The following is an 18,131-nucleotide window of genomic DNA, read 5'->3' on the forward strand; positions in this document are numbered from 1 at the left end:
CAGAAGTGAGATTTCAACTGAGGATGTGTTAGGTCTGTGCTTTAGACATTCTCTTGGATCCTCTTTCTGTTTCTGTCAGGCTGAATCTCCTTTTGCTCACAGAGCCACTTACCCACACAGGCCATACGGATCAAATCTAACTGGAAGCCATCAAAGCAGTCGCACGTGTAACCCTCCTGCACACGAACACAACGGCCATTATCGCAGCCATTCAGGATCCCACATTCCTCTGCCTGAAGTCCTTCAAAGCTGTTGTACTGCCCTGAAGGGACATGGAGGGAACAATAAATTGCAGTCTGGTACCAAGTAGGAGGGGGAGCAACTTTCCACACAAACCATCATTCTCGAAGAAGTCATGCTTGAAATTATTATTTCAAAGATATGTGTAAATGTTTAGATATGGTAAATGTTTAGGGCATGTAGAGGACTGTAAAAAGATTTCATAGTCTGTATTTTGCTCTTAACTTTCCCCTCAAATTATTAATATGTTGCCTTCAGAATGAGAAACATATTTCCACATTTATATTCCTTGCTGGATTAGACATTCTAAGTGTAGCACAGATGGCCTTCCCATTTGCTTTCTCTTCCAATTTAGTACCCATTCCCAACTGTCAGAGGAGTTTTCCTTGAGGTGGGAAGCAGAGGTTTTTAGCAATGGGATGAACCTAAGATTCTATTGCATATCATATGGAGGTGTTTCCCAGTATGTAGGATCCCACTCCTGGACACCCCCTGAGTCTGTTTTGGCACCCAGTATATTGTACATGGAGCGCCCGATGGTGCAGTGGGTTAAACTGCTGAGCTGCTGAACTTGCTGACCGAAAGATTGGCAGTTCAAATCCAGGGAGCAGGATGAGCTCTCGCTTTTAGCCCTAGCTTCTGCCAACCTAGCAGTTCGAAAACATGCAAAGGTGAGTAGATCAATAGGTACCGCTCCAGCGGAAAGGTAACAGTGCTCCATGCAGTCATGCCAACCACATGACCTTGGAGGCATCTACAGACAACACCAGCTTTTTGATTTAGAAATGGAGATGAGCATCAACCTCAAGAGTTGGACACGACTAGATTTAATGTCAAGGGGAAACCTTAATCTTTACCTTTACATTGTACATAGTATACCCAGCTTAATAATAAGGGAACAACACTAGAAATCAACTCAAAGAAGTTTTGTTTTTTAAGGGGGAAGATGATCTGCCCACAGAGTGGCATTTATTTGTAGCATGTATGTATGTATATGTGATTTAAAGTCGCCTGTCAACTAGTAGTGACCCATGAGTGGTTTTGGCAGTTTCTTTCACTGTTGTGTTCTCCTACATCCAAGATTAATTGACCTGATCATAGATGAGAGTGCATTACCAGGGCTGATCCTGCTTAGCTTACAAAATCAGACAGGATCTGGTGCCTTTAGGGTATTTGGGCCAATTGTAGCATGTCCCTGAGATGAAGCTGAATTAAACACTCTTTATGTGGTGTTTTGCATGTGTGTGTGTCATGTATTTACCAGTTTGGCCAGGCAAGTAATGAGGCTGTGTCTGTACTGGACGATACTGTGGGGCTTGTTGGGATGTGACGTCTTCAAATTCATTGCTTTGTTCTCTGTTGGAGAGGCTGCTCTCAGGTGTTCCATACTCAAGACCCAGCTGGTTGTAGTACGGTTCTAAATCTGGGCTGTAGAGTCCATAGTGATGTTGGTCCTGATTTGGCCCATATTCATAGCCAGACCTTTCTTGGGGTCCACCTTCACTCCTGGCAACATTGCAGAGCTGAGCAAAATCCTCTGGAATGAGAGGCAAAGAACACAGGCTAATAATAATAATAATAATAATAATAATAATAATAATAATAATAATAATAATAATAATAATAATCAGCTGATGACCCAAAATGCAGACTGTGCAAGGAAACCGACGAAACCATTGATCATATCCTCAGCTGCTGTAAGAAAATCGCACAGACAGACTACAAACAGAGTTACAACTATGTGGCCCAAACGATTCATTGGAACTTATGCCTCAAGTACCGCCTCCCAGCAGTAAAGAACTGGTGGGATCACAAACCTGCAAAAGTATTGGAAAATGAGCACGCAAAGATACTATGGGACTTCTGAATCCAGACTGACAAAGTTCTGGAACACAACACACCAGACATCACAGTTGTGGAAAAGAAAAAGGTTTGGATCATTGATGTCGCCATCCCAGGTGACAGTCGCATTGACGAAAAACAACAGGAAAAACTCAGCCGCTATCAGGACCTCAAGATTGAACTTCAAAGACTATGGCAGAAACCAGTGCAGGTGGTCCCAGTGGTGATCGGCACATTGGGTGCTGTGCCGAAAGATCTCAGCCGGCATTTGGAAACAATAGACATTGACAAAATCACGATCTGCCAACTGCAAAAGGCCACCCTACTGGGATCTGCACGCATCATCCGAAAATACATCACACAGTCCTAGACACTTGGGAAGTGTTCGGCTTGTGATTTTGTGATATGAAATCCAGCATATCTATCTTGTTTGCTGTGTCATAATAATAATAATAATAATAATTAATAATAATAATAATTAATAATAATTAATAATAATAATAATAATAATAATAATAATAATAATAATAATAATAATACGCCAGTTTCTCCCCTACACAGAATCAGATAATGTGATCACAGTCAGAAGTCTTCATTCAGGCCATTTTTGAGGAAAAGTGACCAGTAAATGGCAACAGGGCTTTTTCTGTGCTGATGCCCAATTATAGGATGCTTTCTGTAAGGATGTATGTATGCTTGTCTCTTGAGTCAGATGTCTTTCAGTGGCAAATTTTGTACTTGTTCTAAACTATTGAATCTTTAAATCTGCTTGCTCCTATTTTCAGCACTGCCATTGTTATTGGTTCTGTTTTAATTGCAGTACTGTAAGCTACTCTGGAAGTTTTGTGACTGAAGAGTAGGCTGTTAGACCAGTCAATCAGTATTTTAAAAGGAAATCTGGATACCAAATAACACACAAAAGACAGAACTCATTAAGATTTTTGCAGTTAAAGACATGATTAGGAAGAAATGGTTCTGCAAATATCTATTGTATATTCCCTTAAGAAGGTAGCATGAAGTCCCAGATTGGGCATTATTCTAAGGTTTCCTTGATCAATTAGTTTCTAGTTACTTTGGCTCAGTGCAGAATTCAGAAATGCATTTTCCATGCATCTCATCTTATAAACTGGGTATGTTTAGGGCCTTTTGAGAACAGGGGCCTACAAATGAAGCAGTTAAGGGCCACAGTTGGGCATTTTTGATTTAAGATTAACCACTCCTGCTGATGGACCAAAAATGAGTACCGTAATTGTTGAATATGCATCCGCATGCTACACATGAATGATAAATCAAGATTCTCTAGGATGCTGGTAAACCACTATGTGTAAATATGGCTATAGTGTGCTTTTGATGTTGAATAGCTCAACAAATGTTTAGACAGCTACAAGAGGCAGTAGCTGTAGTTCTATGTTGCAGGCGGAGAACATTTTGTGAGTAACACATTTATTTCTTGGAATTATAGTAGAGTCTCGCTTATCCAACATAAACGGGCTGGCAGAACGTTGGATAAGCGAAAATGTTGGAAAATAAGGAGGGATTAAGGAAAAGCCTATTAAATGTCAAATTACATTATGATTTTACAAACTAAGCACCAAAACATCAAGAAATCGATAGAAAAAGCAGTTCAATGCACAGTAACGTTATGTAGTAATTACTGTATTTACAAATTTAGCACCAAAACATTGCAGTGTATTGAAAACATTGACTACAATAACATTGGCTACTAACAAATTGACTACAAAAAAGATAGAATTGCATAAAATGAACTTTCAGTAACAACATTTTTGGAAATTAAATCCGTAAAAAGTTCAGTCCTTGCTGCCTAGAGAAACAGCTGTGGATCCAGATGGGAGGCAGACTGTGTTGGATAATCCAGAATGTTGGATAAGTGAATGTTGAATAAGTGAGACTCTACTGTACTTATTATGGGACAGGAAAGCAATTTAATAAGCACAGTGAATCTAATAAGTTGACAAGTGTGCCATAGCTCAGTGAAAACTTTAGCTGAACCCTAGCCTACCTATTGAAAACGGTATCCTTTTCCCCCAAACCCCAACATGACTAGCGCATTCTCACCTGAGGACCTGGGAGGACAAAGTGCACAGTCTTGGCTCCAGGCCTCTCCAAAACGGCAGCAGCATTCTGTGTATGTGGTGCGTTGCCCCAGCAGTGGCTGGCTACAGATATAGTTGGAGACACTCTGCCAGCAGATGTCCAAATGGAGGTCGTGTTCATCCACATCATCTGTCAATGGGAGAAACAGGAAAGATGAAGGCCCAAGATTAAAGTGGGATAAGCAGAAACTTTAACCTCTATCCGATTTCTGTACTGGACCACATACTTCTACTCTCTTGGATCTCAAACTCTATAGGGTTTGTGTCAGAATGCACAATGATTGTTACAGTACTAGCCAGGTGAAGCCAGATTGCAAAAATATCAGAGACGAATAGGTTGTAGAAATGAAACAGACAAGGTGCAAGGATCGCCCTCTCTCCCCAGTGGGATTTAGGGCAGTTAACATACATATAATGGATGCCTGTCATAGATGTGGGCGAAACGTCAGGAGATAATACTTCTGGAACATGGCCACACAGCCCGAAAGACATACAACAACCCAATGTCATAATTATTTCACTAATATCAAAAGTATAAAATGACAATAACATACTGATTATAATTATTGTTTTTTTCTAATTTGGAATTTTTATTATAATCAGTATGTTATTGTCATTTTATACTTTTGATATTAGTGAAGTAATTATGACATTGCATGTTTACTGTTTATATGTATGTTAACCGCCCTGAGTCCCTCTGGGGAGAGAGGGCAGTCTAGAAAAAAATTATTATTATTATTTGAAACACAACAAGATGAGTCCACAGCAGACACTCTGCTGGCTGTTGTATTGGATCACACATCGGACACTTCCTATTATTATTATTATTATTATTATTATTATTATTATTATTATTATTATTATTATTATTATTATTATTTTATTATGGCACAGCAAACAAGATAGATATGATGGATTTCATATCACAAAATCACAAGTCGAACTCTTCCCAAGTGTCTAGGACTGTGTGATGTATTTTCGGATAATGCGTGCAGATCTCAGCAGGGTGGCCTTTTGCAGTTGGCAGATCGTGATTTTGTCAATGTCTATTGTTTCCAAATGCCGGCTGAGATCTTTTGGGACGGCACCCAGTGTGCCGATCACCACCGGGACCACCTGCACTGGTTTTTGCCAGAGTCTTTGAAGTTCAATCTTGAGGTCCTGATAGCGGCTGAGTTTTTCCTGTTGTTTTTCGTCAATGCGACTGTCACCTGGGATGGCGACATTAATGATCCAAACCTTTTTCTTTTCCACAACTGTGATGTCTGGTGTGTTGTGTTCCAGAACTTTGTCAGTCTGGATTCGGAAGTCCCACAGTATCTTTGCGTGCTCATTTTCCAATACTTTTGCAGGTTTGTGATCCCACCAGTTCTTTACTGCTGGGAGGTGGTACTTGAGGCATAAGTTCCCATGGATCATTTGGGCCACATGGTTGTGCCTCTGTTTGTAGTCTGTCTGTGCGATTTTCTTATAGCAGCTGAGGATATGATCAATGGTTTCGTCGGTTTCCTTGCAGAGTCTGCATTTTGGGTCATCAGCTGATATTCGATCTTGGCCTTAATTGCATTTGTCCTGATGGCTTGCTCCTGGGCTGCAAGGATCAGGCCTTCTGTCTCCTTCTTCAGTGTCCCATTTGTGAGCCAGAGCCAGGTCTTCCCCTTATCTGCTTTTCCTTCAATTTTGTCAAGGAACTTTCCATGCAATGTTTTGTTGTGCCAGCTGTCAGCTCTAGTTTATAGTGCAGTTTTCTTGTACTGATTTTTTTGTCTGCTGTGCTTTGAGGAGTTTCTGATTATTATTATTATTATTATTATTATTATTATTATTATTATTATTATGTATTTCATGGTTGAGTGGGAATTTGGACCTCAAACATCTTGTTCTGCTACTCTTATCATTATACCACACTGTTTCCCATATATTTCACATTCCATGATGTTATTTTTTGGCTTTTTAAAATTAAACCATCACGAGTTCTACCAGATGTATTAAAACCTGCTTTTAGAAAGCATTTTACACAGTAAAAAGAATGGCACTCACCAGCACTATTAGAGACATTGATGCAGCGGTTACGGATAGCATCCAGGACCAAGGGGCGGTTGCAGAAGCAGTGATAGGATCCAGCCATGTTGACACACATCCCATTTACACAGGTCTCCTCTCCTACACACTCATCTATATCTGTAGTTACAAAGGTTCAGTAGGGAGTTTACACTAGCAAGAGAGGAGACTGTAATCTAAACCACTCATGCAGAAAAGCCAATAGGTATTTCCCACACCCCATACATCAAGGTGTACAGTATTTTGGGCAGCACTTTGTTTACTGTCCAAAAAGGTATTGTTCATTCCCTACAGAAGGTATGTACAACCCTACAAAGAACAGGGAATTCAAAAACAACAACAATGAAATAGTCTGGGCGATAAGCAAAACCAAAAATACAAAGTAGGCCAATACCATTCATAAGGATCACCATAATATTACTGTAATTTCATAATTACATAATGAGAAGACAGGAAAGCTTGGAGAGGATAATGATGCTGGGGAAAACGGAAGGAAAAAGGAAGAGTGGCCGACCAAGGGCAAGATGGATGGATGGTATCCTTGAAGTGACTGGCTTGACCTTGAAGGAGCTGGGGGTGGTGACAGCCGACAGGGAGCTCTGGCGTGGGCTGGTCCAGAGTCGGAAGCGACTGAACGAATAAACAACAACAAAAGCACAAAGGTGGTGGGAGCGTTTGAGTTCTCCCACAGAGTTCACCATAAAGCATGATGACAGAAATATTAGGGCATAGGGGGTGAGAAAGAAAGTGCAAAAAAAATGGCCTGCAGAGAAAGTATATCAAAGAGCCAGGAGGAGGCTTCTCACCAACACATTCAAGCCTGCTGGCGTCATAAAAATATCCAGCCTGACAGAAGCAAGTGTACCCTGGCACGGTGTTCACACAGTGTCCATTACGACAGACCTCAGGGCCAAACATTTGGCATTCATCAGCATCTAGGGAAAGAAAGGATCTTTCAACAAACACAGTAATGAAGCCCCCAGAATCAATGTGGATCCTGCTCTATTTATTGGCAAAAGTAGTAATTTTCAAACTATTTTCAGGGAATCCCTTCCATAGCAGTTTGTATTGTTTGTTGCAGATAACTCTGGGATGCAATCTAGGGATTTTTTTTTCTTATTTCCTGTGGGATTGCTGTTGTGTCTCATCATGGCTTTGACTATACCTTCCTAGAACTGCATAGGGAGAACGGATCCTTTTCAGGTCAATTCATTGATTTGTGAAGCACAGGTCGCAGTAAGAGATGTGAAGCACAGAAATGTGAAGTTATAATATGCGTGTTGTAAATCCCCCAAATAAAACTTTGCCTGGGGTTGCATAAAACTGGCATTTCAATATATCATTGATTGCCTCTGTTGCCTCTAACTGTGAATTTCTTAGAAATAAGTTCGCAGACCTTTTAGTGTGCTTCACAACAGGTGTTTTCTGTGGCATAACCATACTTTTCTTCACTCGCTTTTTACAGGGTCAATATACAACACTGCCATTAAACTGTTATCCTGTAATTCTCTGTAATTCTCCTCTGTCTTTTCAGCCTAAAGAAAATCCAATTTGGGGAAAAGAATTGAAGCAGTAGTATAATCTTCAGAGGAGCAGGTCAGCTTAGTTGTACATTTCCATCTTTTCTAAGAGCCATGTTTTTGATGTCTGTGTTTAGGTAGCTAAGCCTTCTGCCACATGCCTGTTTTTACATGCCTTCACTGTTATCTTTCCTGCCAGCAGCGTCTTAGCAATGCCTTTATTCTTTCTTATTAAACATTTATACTAAAATATCTTTTCATTTGTAAATCCATATTTTTTACACTGTTGAAGTATTCAGGCATGCATTTCAATTATTTCAAATCAATTAACTATTTTATGTCAAGACATAAAATACAACTTTTTAAAAAACCAAAAAAAACATTGTATCATTCTAATCAACATCTTTTTGACTGTGTTAGTGTGCCATGTACATCTGTATAGAATTAAGGAGATCATATAATCGATTCTTGAATCTCCCCTTTTAAGGCTATGAAAGCCTTTATTCAAGATGACTTATACAGAAATATTATAGAAATCATCTTATTTATAGAATAAATATTTTGAAAAGAACATGTCCAAAACTGTTCATTCCCTTGTATGAATGAAAACTTTGCTGAAATATGTTACACTGCCCTTCTTTTTTATTGTGTAGGAACATATCTCTATTCTTTCCATGTTATTTCTGCCTCTGGTGCCTCCTTTTCTGCTTAGGAATGCATTTGCATTATTAACTAAGGCAGCGTACTTGCTTTTTCTCTGCAAAATAATCTTTATATTGAGTTCTATTCTCCCCCTTTCAGCATATACCTTTCCAGAACCCCAAAAAGTATTTTAGTGAAAGTAGTTTTAATCTTATTGGTCTAAATTCACTGAATCAGTGAGATTTACATGTTGATTTATGTAAATCCCATTAACTGAACAAACCTTTAAGATCACCAACATTCAGACCTTGGATTAAATCACCCATAATTCTGGGTTTGTAGTTAAGAAAATGTTTCCAGTCTTTGCTATCTTACTAAAGATCAGTTAAGAACTTTTTATAAATTTTATTGGAACATGGAAATAACCACAGACTAATCATACCTTCTTAGCATGAAGTTTAGAGCCACGGTGGCACAATGGGTTAAAACCTAGTGCTGGCTGAACTGCTGACCTGAAGGTTGCCAGTTTGTGAGATAGGGTGGGCTCCTGTCTGTTAGCCAACACATCCAGACATCCCTGGGCAACGTCTCTGTAGATGGCCAATTCTCTCACACCAGAAGCAACTTGCAGTATGTTCTCAAGTCGCTTCTGACATGATTTTAAAAAGCACGACTCTTTAATTATCAGGCATTTTTTCTTCATAACCTTACTCTGTTCAGAGCTACAGTATTCTCAAAATTGTCAGTGGCAATTCTTTCGAATCCTCTTTTCTGAAATATTGGAACCAAATGAATTACAACAGTTTTGTAGTTTCCATGCTAAGTCTGTCTTATCCCCTTCCCATGACTAATTGTAGTATGTGTGAAAAATAAAGTTGAGAGCTCTGATCTGGCCCTCTTGTATCATGTCTGGTTGGATATTCAGATGATTTGCAGAACCAGTACAAAAAGAAAAGTTGTACCTGTATAAGACGTCTGTCCAAAAATAAGCGTCCCTTCCACTGGGATATAGCCCTTCCCACTGGGGCAAATCTCAATGTAATCCACTGTCAAAAATGGAGGACAAGATGAACAGCAGGAACCACAAGAAAATGGGAGACAAAGCATGAAGCAGATTATTAGGATGAAAAACTAGATGACACAAACAGGGATATCCCTGTTTTTATTTGGCTCTGCATAAGAATAACATTGTTCACAGACATATAACATACCTGAGCCAATAATAGGGCATGGGTGAGTTTCACAATTATCTCCCCAGGCTGCTCCTTCAGTGCAGCAACATTCCTCTTTTGTGGTATTGTTGGCCAAAACACTATCACATAGTGGGGTGTCACTGATACGATAGTAGCACTCCTTCCTTTCGGTGATGCTGGGATACAAAGATACAGGGCTTCCAAGTTCCTCTGCAATTAGAGACAAAATCTCGCTGAAGGAGGCTTCTGCTGATAATATTCTACTGGTCAATTAGTCAAAACACTGGAATTCTAGGAAAGTTCCTAGCAGATCCCTATTGATGAAGACAATCTAGCAGATAGTAACATCCTCGTGATTTGCTCATATTATTAACATGAGGAGTGCATATGCACTCTAAATTTAACACTGCAAAGTGTGTTTTGCACACCCCAGAAATCTCTTCTCCCCTCCTCTTCCTTGTATTTCCATTATAAATATAACAGTCAAGAACCAGATTCCATACCTCAACAACTGCATTCCCACCAAAATAGCAACCCAATTTTCTCAAGTGTAATGGCACCAGTGAAATTGTGTCAAAGACTTCGACTGGCTTGTCATCTCCCACCTTTTGATTTACAAGCAATGCAATTTTCCTCCCTCCCTATTGTATGCAATTTTTCAAAACTAATCCTTTTTTAAAGTAAGTGTTTCTCTGATATTGAATTGCTTCTTTACCTGGAATGCCTATGGCCTACAATTAAAAATCATCATGTGCTCTATCTTTTCCTTAATAAATGTTTTCTGATAAGAAAAAAAGTGGGAAATAGGCAAAGGTTGCTTATTTCTAAGTCCCTCACAAATTCTGAGGCCACAATAAATACGAGATTTGACAGAGAAGGATAAATCAGTGGATTTACACTTGCTTGTAAGGCATTACTACTACAGTTGCCACTACCATCACCCCTATCTCTTTCCAAAAATCAGACTCAAGGTGCCTGAGCAATGCACTCTTCAGCCATTTCAGGAATGTTTACTGTATTTTTTGTATCATAAATAATTTGTCCTTGAAGATTATGCACAATTTTACACTGTGCAAAGCCTGCATCTGAATCGCTCACCTAGCTTTAAAAAATGCAGAAAATAGCATGAGCAACATGCCTTTCATTACATCATGTGGGGATGAGACAACATCATGTCACCAATGCCAGATCAGGAATTATAGATCTCACAGTAAGAATTAAATTCATCTGTGGTTTATATTTTTGCGTCATGAGAACTGCGATTTCAATTCATTGTCCAAATCCATATCACACCATACCTTCTCACTCAGATGTTAATCCTTCCAAATTAGATAAAAAGACAAGTAGTGCATTATCACTGGAGTTATGATAATTAGATCAAATGGTTGTGGAACTCCCTTCCAAGGAAATCTTGATGGGCAACTCAAACTGTACTATTCTAAGTGGCTCATGAAACTGATTTTGAAAAATGGCAGTCAATCAATTTGACAATCAACCAACTTTGAATTCTAGCTTTCTTCAAAGATGGAGATGTATGATGGTTTACAGCATATGAAATTATAAATATAACATTATACATTAATTTAAACAATTGTGTGAACACTTTGAAACAGAATATTTATATGGAATGTTATCATGCTATCAGCAAGCAAAAGTCTTTTTGTTAAATAACTAACTGAGCCCTTATTAACTAACTGGATCTAAATAGAAACGATGGGCCCAGTTAGCTAATAAGGATCTAGCTAGTTATTCAATAAAAAGGTGTTTGCCTGCTGGAAGAAAGGTAACATTCTTTTTTCAATTTTTAAAATCTGTTTTTTATTTTTTTAAAAAAAAACCATTTTAAATCAGTTTTTAAAGAAAGCCTTCCATATCTTTGGATCCTATATCCATGGATTCAACCATAGCTTAAAAATATTCCATACAAAAATTCCCTAAATCAAACTTTGATTTTGCCTTTTTATATAAGGGATACCATTTTCCACACCATTATATATAATGGGACTTGAGCATCTACAGATTTTGGTCCTGAGTTCTGGAATCAAACTCCATGGATACTGAGGACCCACGGTATTTCTAAGAAGCAGATCACATTGCATGTGTGGTTTCAACAAAACGACAAATTTAAATTTAGGAACATAGAGCAGTGGCTCCTCTCACATAGGCCCACAAGAGGATCTTCTGTCTCAATAGTGTCTTCAGTTCTGCCTTGCATCTGTCTGCCCAGTGAGCTCTCACCCATGCCTTCTCGCGGGCGACACTCTCCTACTTCTGTGTCATACTCCTCATGGTCACTGGGACACAGGCACAGGAAGGCTCCTTCTACGTTCTCACAAAGTGCGGTCCCACACACTGCAACCATCAGCTCACACTCATTCACATCTGCAAGACAGATAATCAGGTCCATCAGTACTCCAAATCTTCCCACTAAATTCCATTAAATTCCACATTAAATTCCATACCACCCTCCAATATCCATAATATATATATATATATATATATATATATATATATATATATATATAGTTGGACCCACCTTTTTCTGGCTTTTGCTCTCTCATTTTTTGAAATGTCTCTCCTCAAAATGTTTCTTTCTTAGCAACACAGACAGAACGTGGAAAAAATAATTTTTGGACTATCGACCACACTGGCTGAATGATTGTGGGATTGATCATTCAAAAAGGGGAATGATTCTTCTTCAAGAGATGATGGCCACAAACCCTTGATTGAAAACTTTCTCCTGATTAGCCCTGCCCAAATAAGGAAATGTAACCCCTAGAATGCAAGGAGTGGAGGAGTATACTGGGATAGGTGTTGGGCAGGATGGGATAATTTGTTGGCAAAGGTGGAGGGGTGAGAGAAGAAGGATGGGCAGGAAAATAATTAAGAGTCAAAAGGATGAACTCCCTGATGGTTTAAGATGTTTATTACTGAAATATACTGCTTCAGAAAGTCACAGGGTCTCCTTTTCTAGAGGTCTTTAAGTAAGAATGGGATGACTACTCATTATGGGATGCTGCTACAGTGGATTTCTTGCCTCACAAAAACTTGGATGAGATCCCTTGGAAGTCGCTTTAAGCCCTCTGATTCAGCGGACCTCTTCTACACAGTACTCTTTCAAATAAAATTACATCCTACTGATTATTACCCATCAATCATAACTTTTTGACATCATATCTAGTGTGCCCTTAGGAAAGGAGCCAAGCTTTGAAATTTTGACTAGAAAATGCTTTTGGTTTGCATTTTATCCTTGTTGTGTTAGGTCAAAAATACCCTTCATTTATTACTGAGAATTATGAGGGATGGGGCTTGGATGGGAGCAAGGTTAGCAACAATGAGAACAGAAACACAAAGGTGACCCTTACCAACGCAGTCATGGCCAGATAGCGAGGTCTCATAGCCACGGTCACAAAGACAACGGAAAGAACCATCAGTGTTGTCACAAAAGGCGTGGTTTCCACACAATGTCTCATTGGCACATTCATCAATATCTGCGAGAAAGACGAAGAAATAAATCAGTGCAGAATTATACGTGAAATAAACCCTACTCTATTCCTATTCCTTTTAATCTAGTGTTCATGTGGCCCGCCCTTGGTTTTGTTGTTCTTTGACCTTGTTTAATGTAGTGTATATTTTCTTTTATTGTGTTGTTTAATGTGCTATGATTTGTTGTTCTATTATATTTTGTTATATTGTATTGTTCTGGGCATGGCCCCATGTAAGCCGCCCGAGTCCCCATTGGGGAGATGGTGGCGGGGTATAAATAAAGTTTATTATTATTATTATTATTATTATTATTATCATCATCATTATTATTATTTTCCTCAATGACATGCTAGAAATCCCCTGTGGCTTGAAAGAGGGTTGACACACACACCCTGACTTCTTAGCGTCTGAAAGAGGTTCCCACAAGAAAAATAGAGAAGAATTCAATGGACTCCTTTTAAACAAGCATTGCCTCAGCAGCAACTGAAGGTATTTCCAGATGCTAGTAAATGGAAGGATCGAGGCACTTTATCCTTCTTTTTCTCTTGCGTGGAATGTTTGTGGCATGGAAAAAGATGGAGGAAATGGAAAACAAGGGAGGAGGATGACTGTAGTACAATGAAACATAAACCTTCCTAAAATTTTATGGAAATGGCATCTGAAACTGCTCTGTGTGGGAAAAGGGATTGCTAAAGCAGAGGAAGGAAAAACATAATGATATAAAGAGAAGGAAGTAGCCAAAAGGAATTGGTAGAGAAAGGCTGTGTCATTAGGGATTATGGTGGAAAAGAAGGATGTGTAAGGACCTAAACATTCAGAAAGACAATAGGGACAAAAACAGAAAAACAAAAGCTAATTGAAGCACTAAACTGTAACACAATAGAAGTGAGATTAGCAATTCCTGCAGGGTTATCATTAAGAGATAGAGAAATAACATGGGACAGTGTCAAGGCTGCGGGATATGGCCTGGTAAACAGGTAGCCTTGTTGTACAAAGGCCCCAACTCCACCAAATTTTTACTTCATAGAAGAGAGCAAAGGACAGAAGTAGCTTGGAGGCTTTAGAAACATTAGGCTCATGGTTTTTTCAGTGTAAAACACCTCCATGTAAACATTCTTTTATTTAAGACATAAGACATGTGCAATTTATCTGAATGGACACGTTAGATAGACCAGAAGTGGGAAATATGTGAACCTCCAGATGCACAACTGCAGCTCCCATCAAGACCACCCAACGAGGCAATGGCAAGGAATGATAGGAGCTATAGTACCATAACATCTGAGAAATCAGACATTTTCTACCCCTCGGCCAGAGATTTCTATGTTTTGCCATTGGCATAGGCAGAGAATTCTCATATACTAATCAAGGAAAGAATATGTGCCTATATGTATTTTAAAGCACCTAAAATGTTAAGGACCTGGAGTTTCTCTTCAGTACACTGAAATAGTGTTCACTTTAGTAAACTCGCTTGGTTAAGTTCCTTCTTTCATTACTTCCACTTCCATTTTAACAGCTGTTACAAGATAGAAGTCATGAACTTTAGAAAAAATAGACCAGAACAGAAAAAGGGAAAGGGAGAGAGAGAGGGGTCAACCAACAAATCAAAAGGCTACTTTTTGTGGAAGGATCATCCTTATACTTAATTGCTTATCTTGTGCATAGAAACATAGTTCTCTTCAATAAGAAGAAAGTTTTTCATGTTTGAAAAAGAAAGGAGTTTAGACCAAGTAGACCAGCATAGTCATGAAGGAAGAAGCTCCATTTTGGACAAGACTTTCCTTCACCAACTTTAGCTAGGCTCTTTCTTGACTTTTACATATACACTCTCATTTTCTCCAAATATGTAACTCACCAATGCATTCGCCAAATGGTGTGCGATGGAAGCCAGGTGGGCACCCCATAATGCAATGATATGAACCCAAGGTGTTCTGGCATCTCCAGGAGCCACAAGCAGTATCCCCATATTCCTCACATTCATCCACATCTGTCATCAGAGTCATTTTGAGGGTGAGAAAAGGTAATAGCAATCACTATATACAAACACCAGAAACAAAGCGAAAATGCAAAAAAGCAAAACAAAGCACATACTCCAAACCCAAAAGCAGTTCTGTGCCTTTTCATAATGTACAACACAAGTAATTCTAACACATTGTCCTCAAACATTACCAGCTCAAATAATCTAAGAAACATGCAGTCCTAGAGAACTTGGAGAACCATAAGTACTGAGGTCATAATTACATTCTTAAAAGATTGGGTATGGAGCAGAAATAAAAGGATTATTTTCTCCGTTGCTGGAGAAAAGAACACTCTCCATACATGATGAAAGTAGCTTTCTGCACATATCAGAATAGACATGATGAACATTGTTCATCTGAAGATGTTATTTTTATGAAGAGAAAATCCTCTCGGCAACAGGGAGGGGTTTCTTCTCATGCAAAAGAGCAATTTCAGGGGAACAATTTTCATCAGAACTTCAGGATTAAAAGGTTAAAATCTTCCATGCAACTCCCCATATCAATAATTACTATCCTTCTTAACTCCCTAGTCATTGTTCTTTGCACCTTAAATGGAAATACAGTTTTAACAACATGTCTAATTTAGCTCTGATCTAGAAACTTTCCCTTTATTCTGAGGTCAACTCTTACCAATACAGTCGTCTGTCTCCTGGGAATGTTTGAAGCCAGTTTGACACAAACATCTGTAGGATCCTTCTGTGTTGAGGCACTGGCCATGCAAACACCTGGAATGATCTGCACACTCATCTACATCTGAAGAGGAGAATGACACAACAATAAGACATCTAGTAAATTTCAAAATAACTTGAGGGAAAGTTGGAGTGTGATGACAGAGAAGACCAAAAACAGAAATAGAAAGGATAAGATCCCTTGGATCCAATTCTAATAAATTAGTTTGAGCCTAATTTGAAGTGGGCTATGTAGTTTTACAGCCATAACCATGCCAGCTGCCACCTATCTTTTCCCAAACTGAACTCTGCAAGTGGTGGTAGTGGTGGTGATGCCTCACAGCAGCAGGAGTATTAATGGAGAATAGGATGCTCCTGTGTTAATTGATGCCTGTAAACATTTTTGCAAGTGAATCTATGTCTCAATCCTAAAGCTTCCAGTTCCACATGACCTCAAATTCCTCATAAAGGTTGATTTGGGAAATGATGGCTGTTAGATACAGGGGTTGGCAGAACTTTTTTTAAAACACCATAACTCATAGTCACCAAGGCCAGTGGCCACATCAGCTAGAATTTGATGTAAAGTTTCATCCAAAATGTAATGTACTGAAATTTAGCCTATCATTGAGGGATATCAACTATATGAAAAGCTGGATGACACCTCAGACTTATACTGGCATATGTAAAATCCAATACACGTAGATAAGAATGAGATTCTTTGGGAAGGTGACTTTTCTGGACTACATCTCCCTGGCATGCTTTCTGGGATATTCTGGATAGTCTGGGCAGGGCCGTAGCCAGAAAAAAATTTCGGGAGGGGTTTTGAAAATTTCGGGGGGGGGGGGTTGAACCCCTAGCACACACCTCTCCCCGCTACAAACCTGTCAATATCTGCTTGAAATAGTGCCTGGAGGGACTCTTAATGTTTTGCGTCTCATAGACTTAGCATGGGGATTTGGTTAACCAGTTAAAATTCATGGATAAACCAGGTTTTTTTTATAACCTGAAAAATTTCGGGGGGGGGGGTTGAACCCCTAAAACCACCCCCTCGCTACAGGCCTGAGTCTGGGAGATGTTGTCCAAAAGCTTTTCAAGATCTGGTGAATTCATGATGTTAAACTGAGCTGGATCATAACTGGACTGAATGTTTATGGTTGCAATTTGGCAGGAGTATTGTGTAAGTTACTCTTGACCTTTCCTTTACAATTCTGCTCCCATTATAAAATGTGTATCTCTACTGATAAGGCAAGAGCATGGGGACAGGACAGCTATGTGGCTATTCTCAGTTTTATAATCCAGGACCTCACCTTGACAGCTGACCCCACCAGCAGCATTTGAGAAGCCAAGAGCACAAATACAGAAATAGGATCCATGGCTGTTCAGGCACTCGCCATTGGGGCTGCAGATACCACTGTCCAGGCACTCATTCAGATCTGTAGGGAGCAAAGAAAGTGACAATCAAGTCACTCAGACCATGTGCTATGGATTGCACTTGTCTGTCCATGCCACAAAACCACCATAAAATGCTATAATAAACTGGGCTAGTATTTAAGGTGCTGCATGATTCTTGGTGTTTCTTCTTCAATTATCCTTCAGAATATTTCTACAAAGAAAATAATCTTTATCATCATCGCAATCAGATGATGATAAAGAACAGAACATGAAATGAAAACAATACCAGCACCACAGATGAACAGCCCAGAGACAAAACATCATGTGGAAAAGGGAAGTGGATAAGGAAAGAGGAAAATATACTGAATGCAACTGCAAAAACAGCTATGTCTTGAAACATTTTTTTATTAAGTGAGAGAATGGGAAGGGATCAGTGGGCATCTACGTTTGGTCTACAAGGGATGAATTCCTTACCATATATGCTACATAATGCTGCAAGAGCCTCCTCCAACCTGTCATCTTCGAAGTCTGTTGAACTACAACTCCCATAAGCCCCATCTAACTTGGTCAATGGCTACCTTGACCAAGCAACATACGGCAGATACCAACTCTCCTAGGCTTCAGGAAAGCCTTAAAGACATGGTTGTACACACAAGCTTTTAATAAATGAGAACATGGACTTTACATGACCTGTACGAAGATTTATTGAGGATTCTGGATGAATGGATTCTAATCTTGGACATGCTTAAAATTTTATATAATGTGATTTTATTTTGTAATGGTATCTGTTTTATATGAATTGTTGTTTTGTAGATTGTTTTATATGAATTGTTGTTTTTACATTGTTTTTAGGCATTGAATTTTTGCCTATTTATTGTAAGCCGCTTTGAGTCCCCTCGGGGAGAAAGGTGGGGTAAAAGTGATGTAAATAAATAAATGAATGAATACCTTGACTGGA

General features: G+C 39.1%; 1 protein-coding gene across 2 annotated transcripts in view; it reads right to left on the reverse strand.

Annotated features, from left to right (window-relative positions):
- The window catches only part of ltbp2 (latent transforming growth factor beta binding protein 2), a 153,575-nt gene that overhangs the window by 3,124 nt on the left and 132,320 nt on the right, over positions 1-18,131 (reverse strand). For both annotated transcript variants that reach the window (XM_008124397.3, XM_016991324.2), the window contains 12 exons: positions 17,089-17,214; positions 15,744-15,866; positions 14,951-15,082; positions 12,978-13,103; positions 11,851-11,994; positions 9,631-9,822; positions 9,382-9,465; positions 7,064-7,192; positions 6,237-6,377; positions 4,159-4,326; positions 1,502-1,777; positions 113-262 (listed from right to left, as the gene is read on the reverse strand). In XM_008124397.3, the coding sequence (XP_008122604.2) occupies positions 113-262; positions 1,502-1,777; positions 4,159-4,326; positions 6,237-6,377; positions 7,064-7,192; positions 9,382-9,465; positions 9,631-9,822; positions 11,851-11,994; positions 12,978-13,103; positions 14,951-15,082; positions 15,744-15,866; positions 17,089-17,214 (1,791 nt within the window). The remainder of the gene's footprint in view (positions 1-112; positions 263-1,501; positions 1,778-4,158; positions 4,327-6,236; positions 6,378-7,063; positions 7,193-9,381; positions 9,466-9,630; positions 9,823-11,850; positions 11,995-12,977; positions 13,104-14,950; positions 15,083-15,743; positions 15,867-17,088; positions 17,215-18,131) is intronic.

Source organism: Anolis carolinensis, chromosome 1 (genome assembly GCF_035594765.1).
Source record: "Anolis carolinensis isolate JA03-04 chromosome 1, rAnoCar3.1.pri, whole genome shotgun sequence".
Taxonomy (NCBI): domain Eukaryota; kingdom Metazoa; phylum Chordata; class Lepidosauria; order Squamata; family Dactyloidae; genus Anolis; species Anolis carolinensis.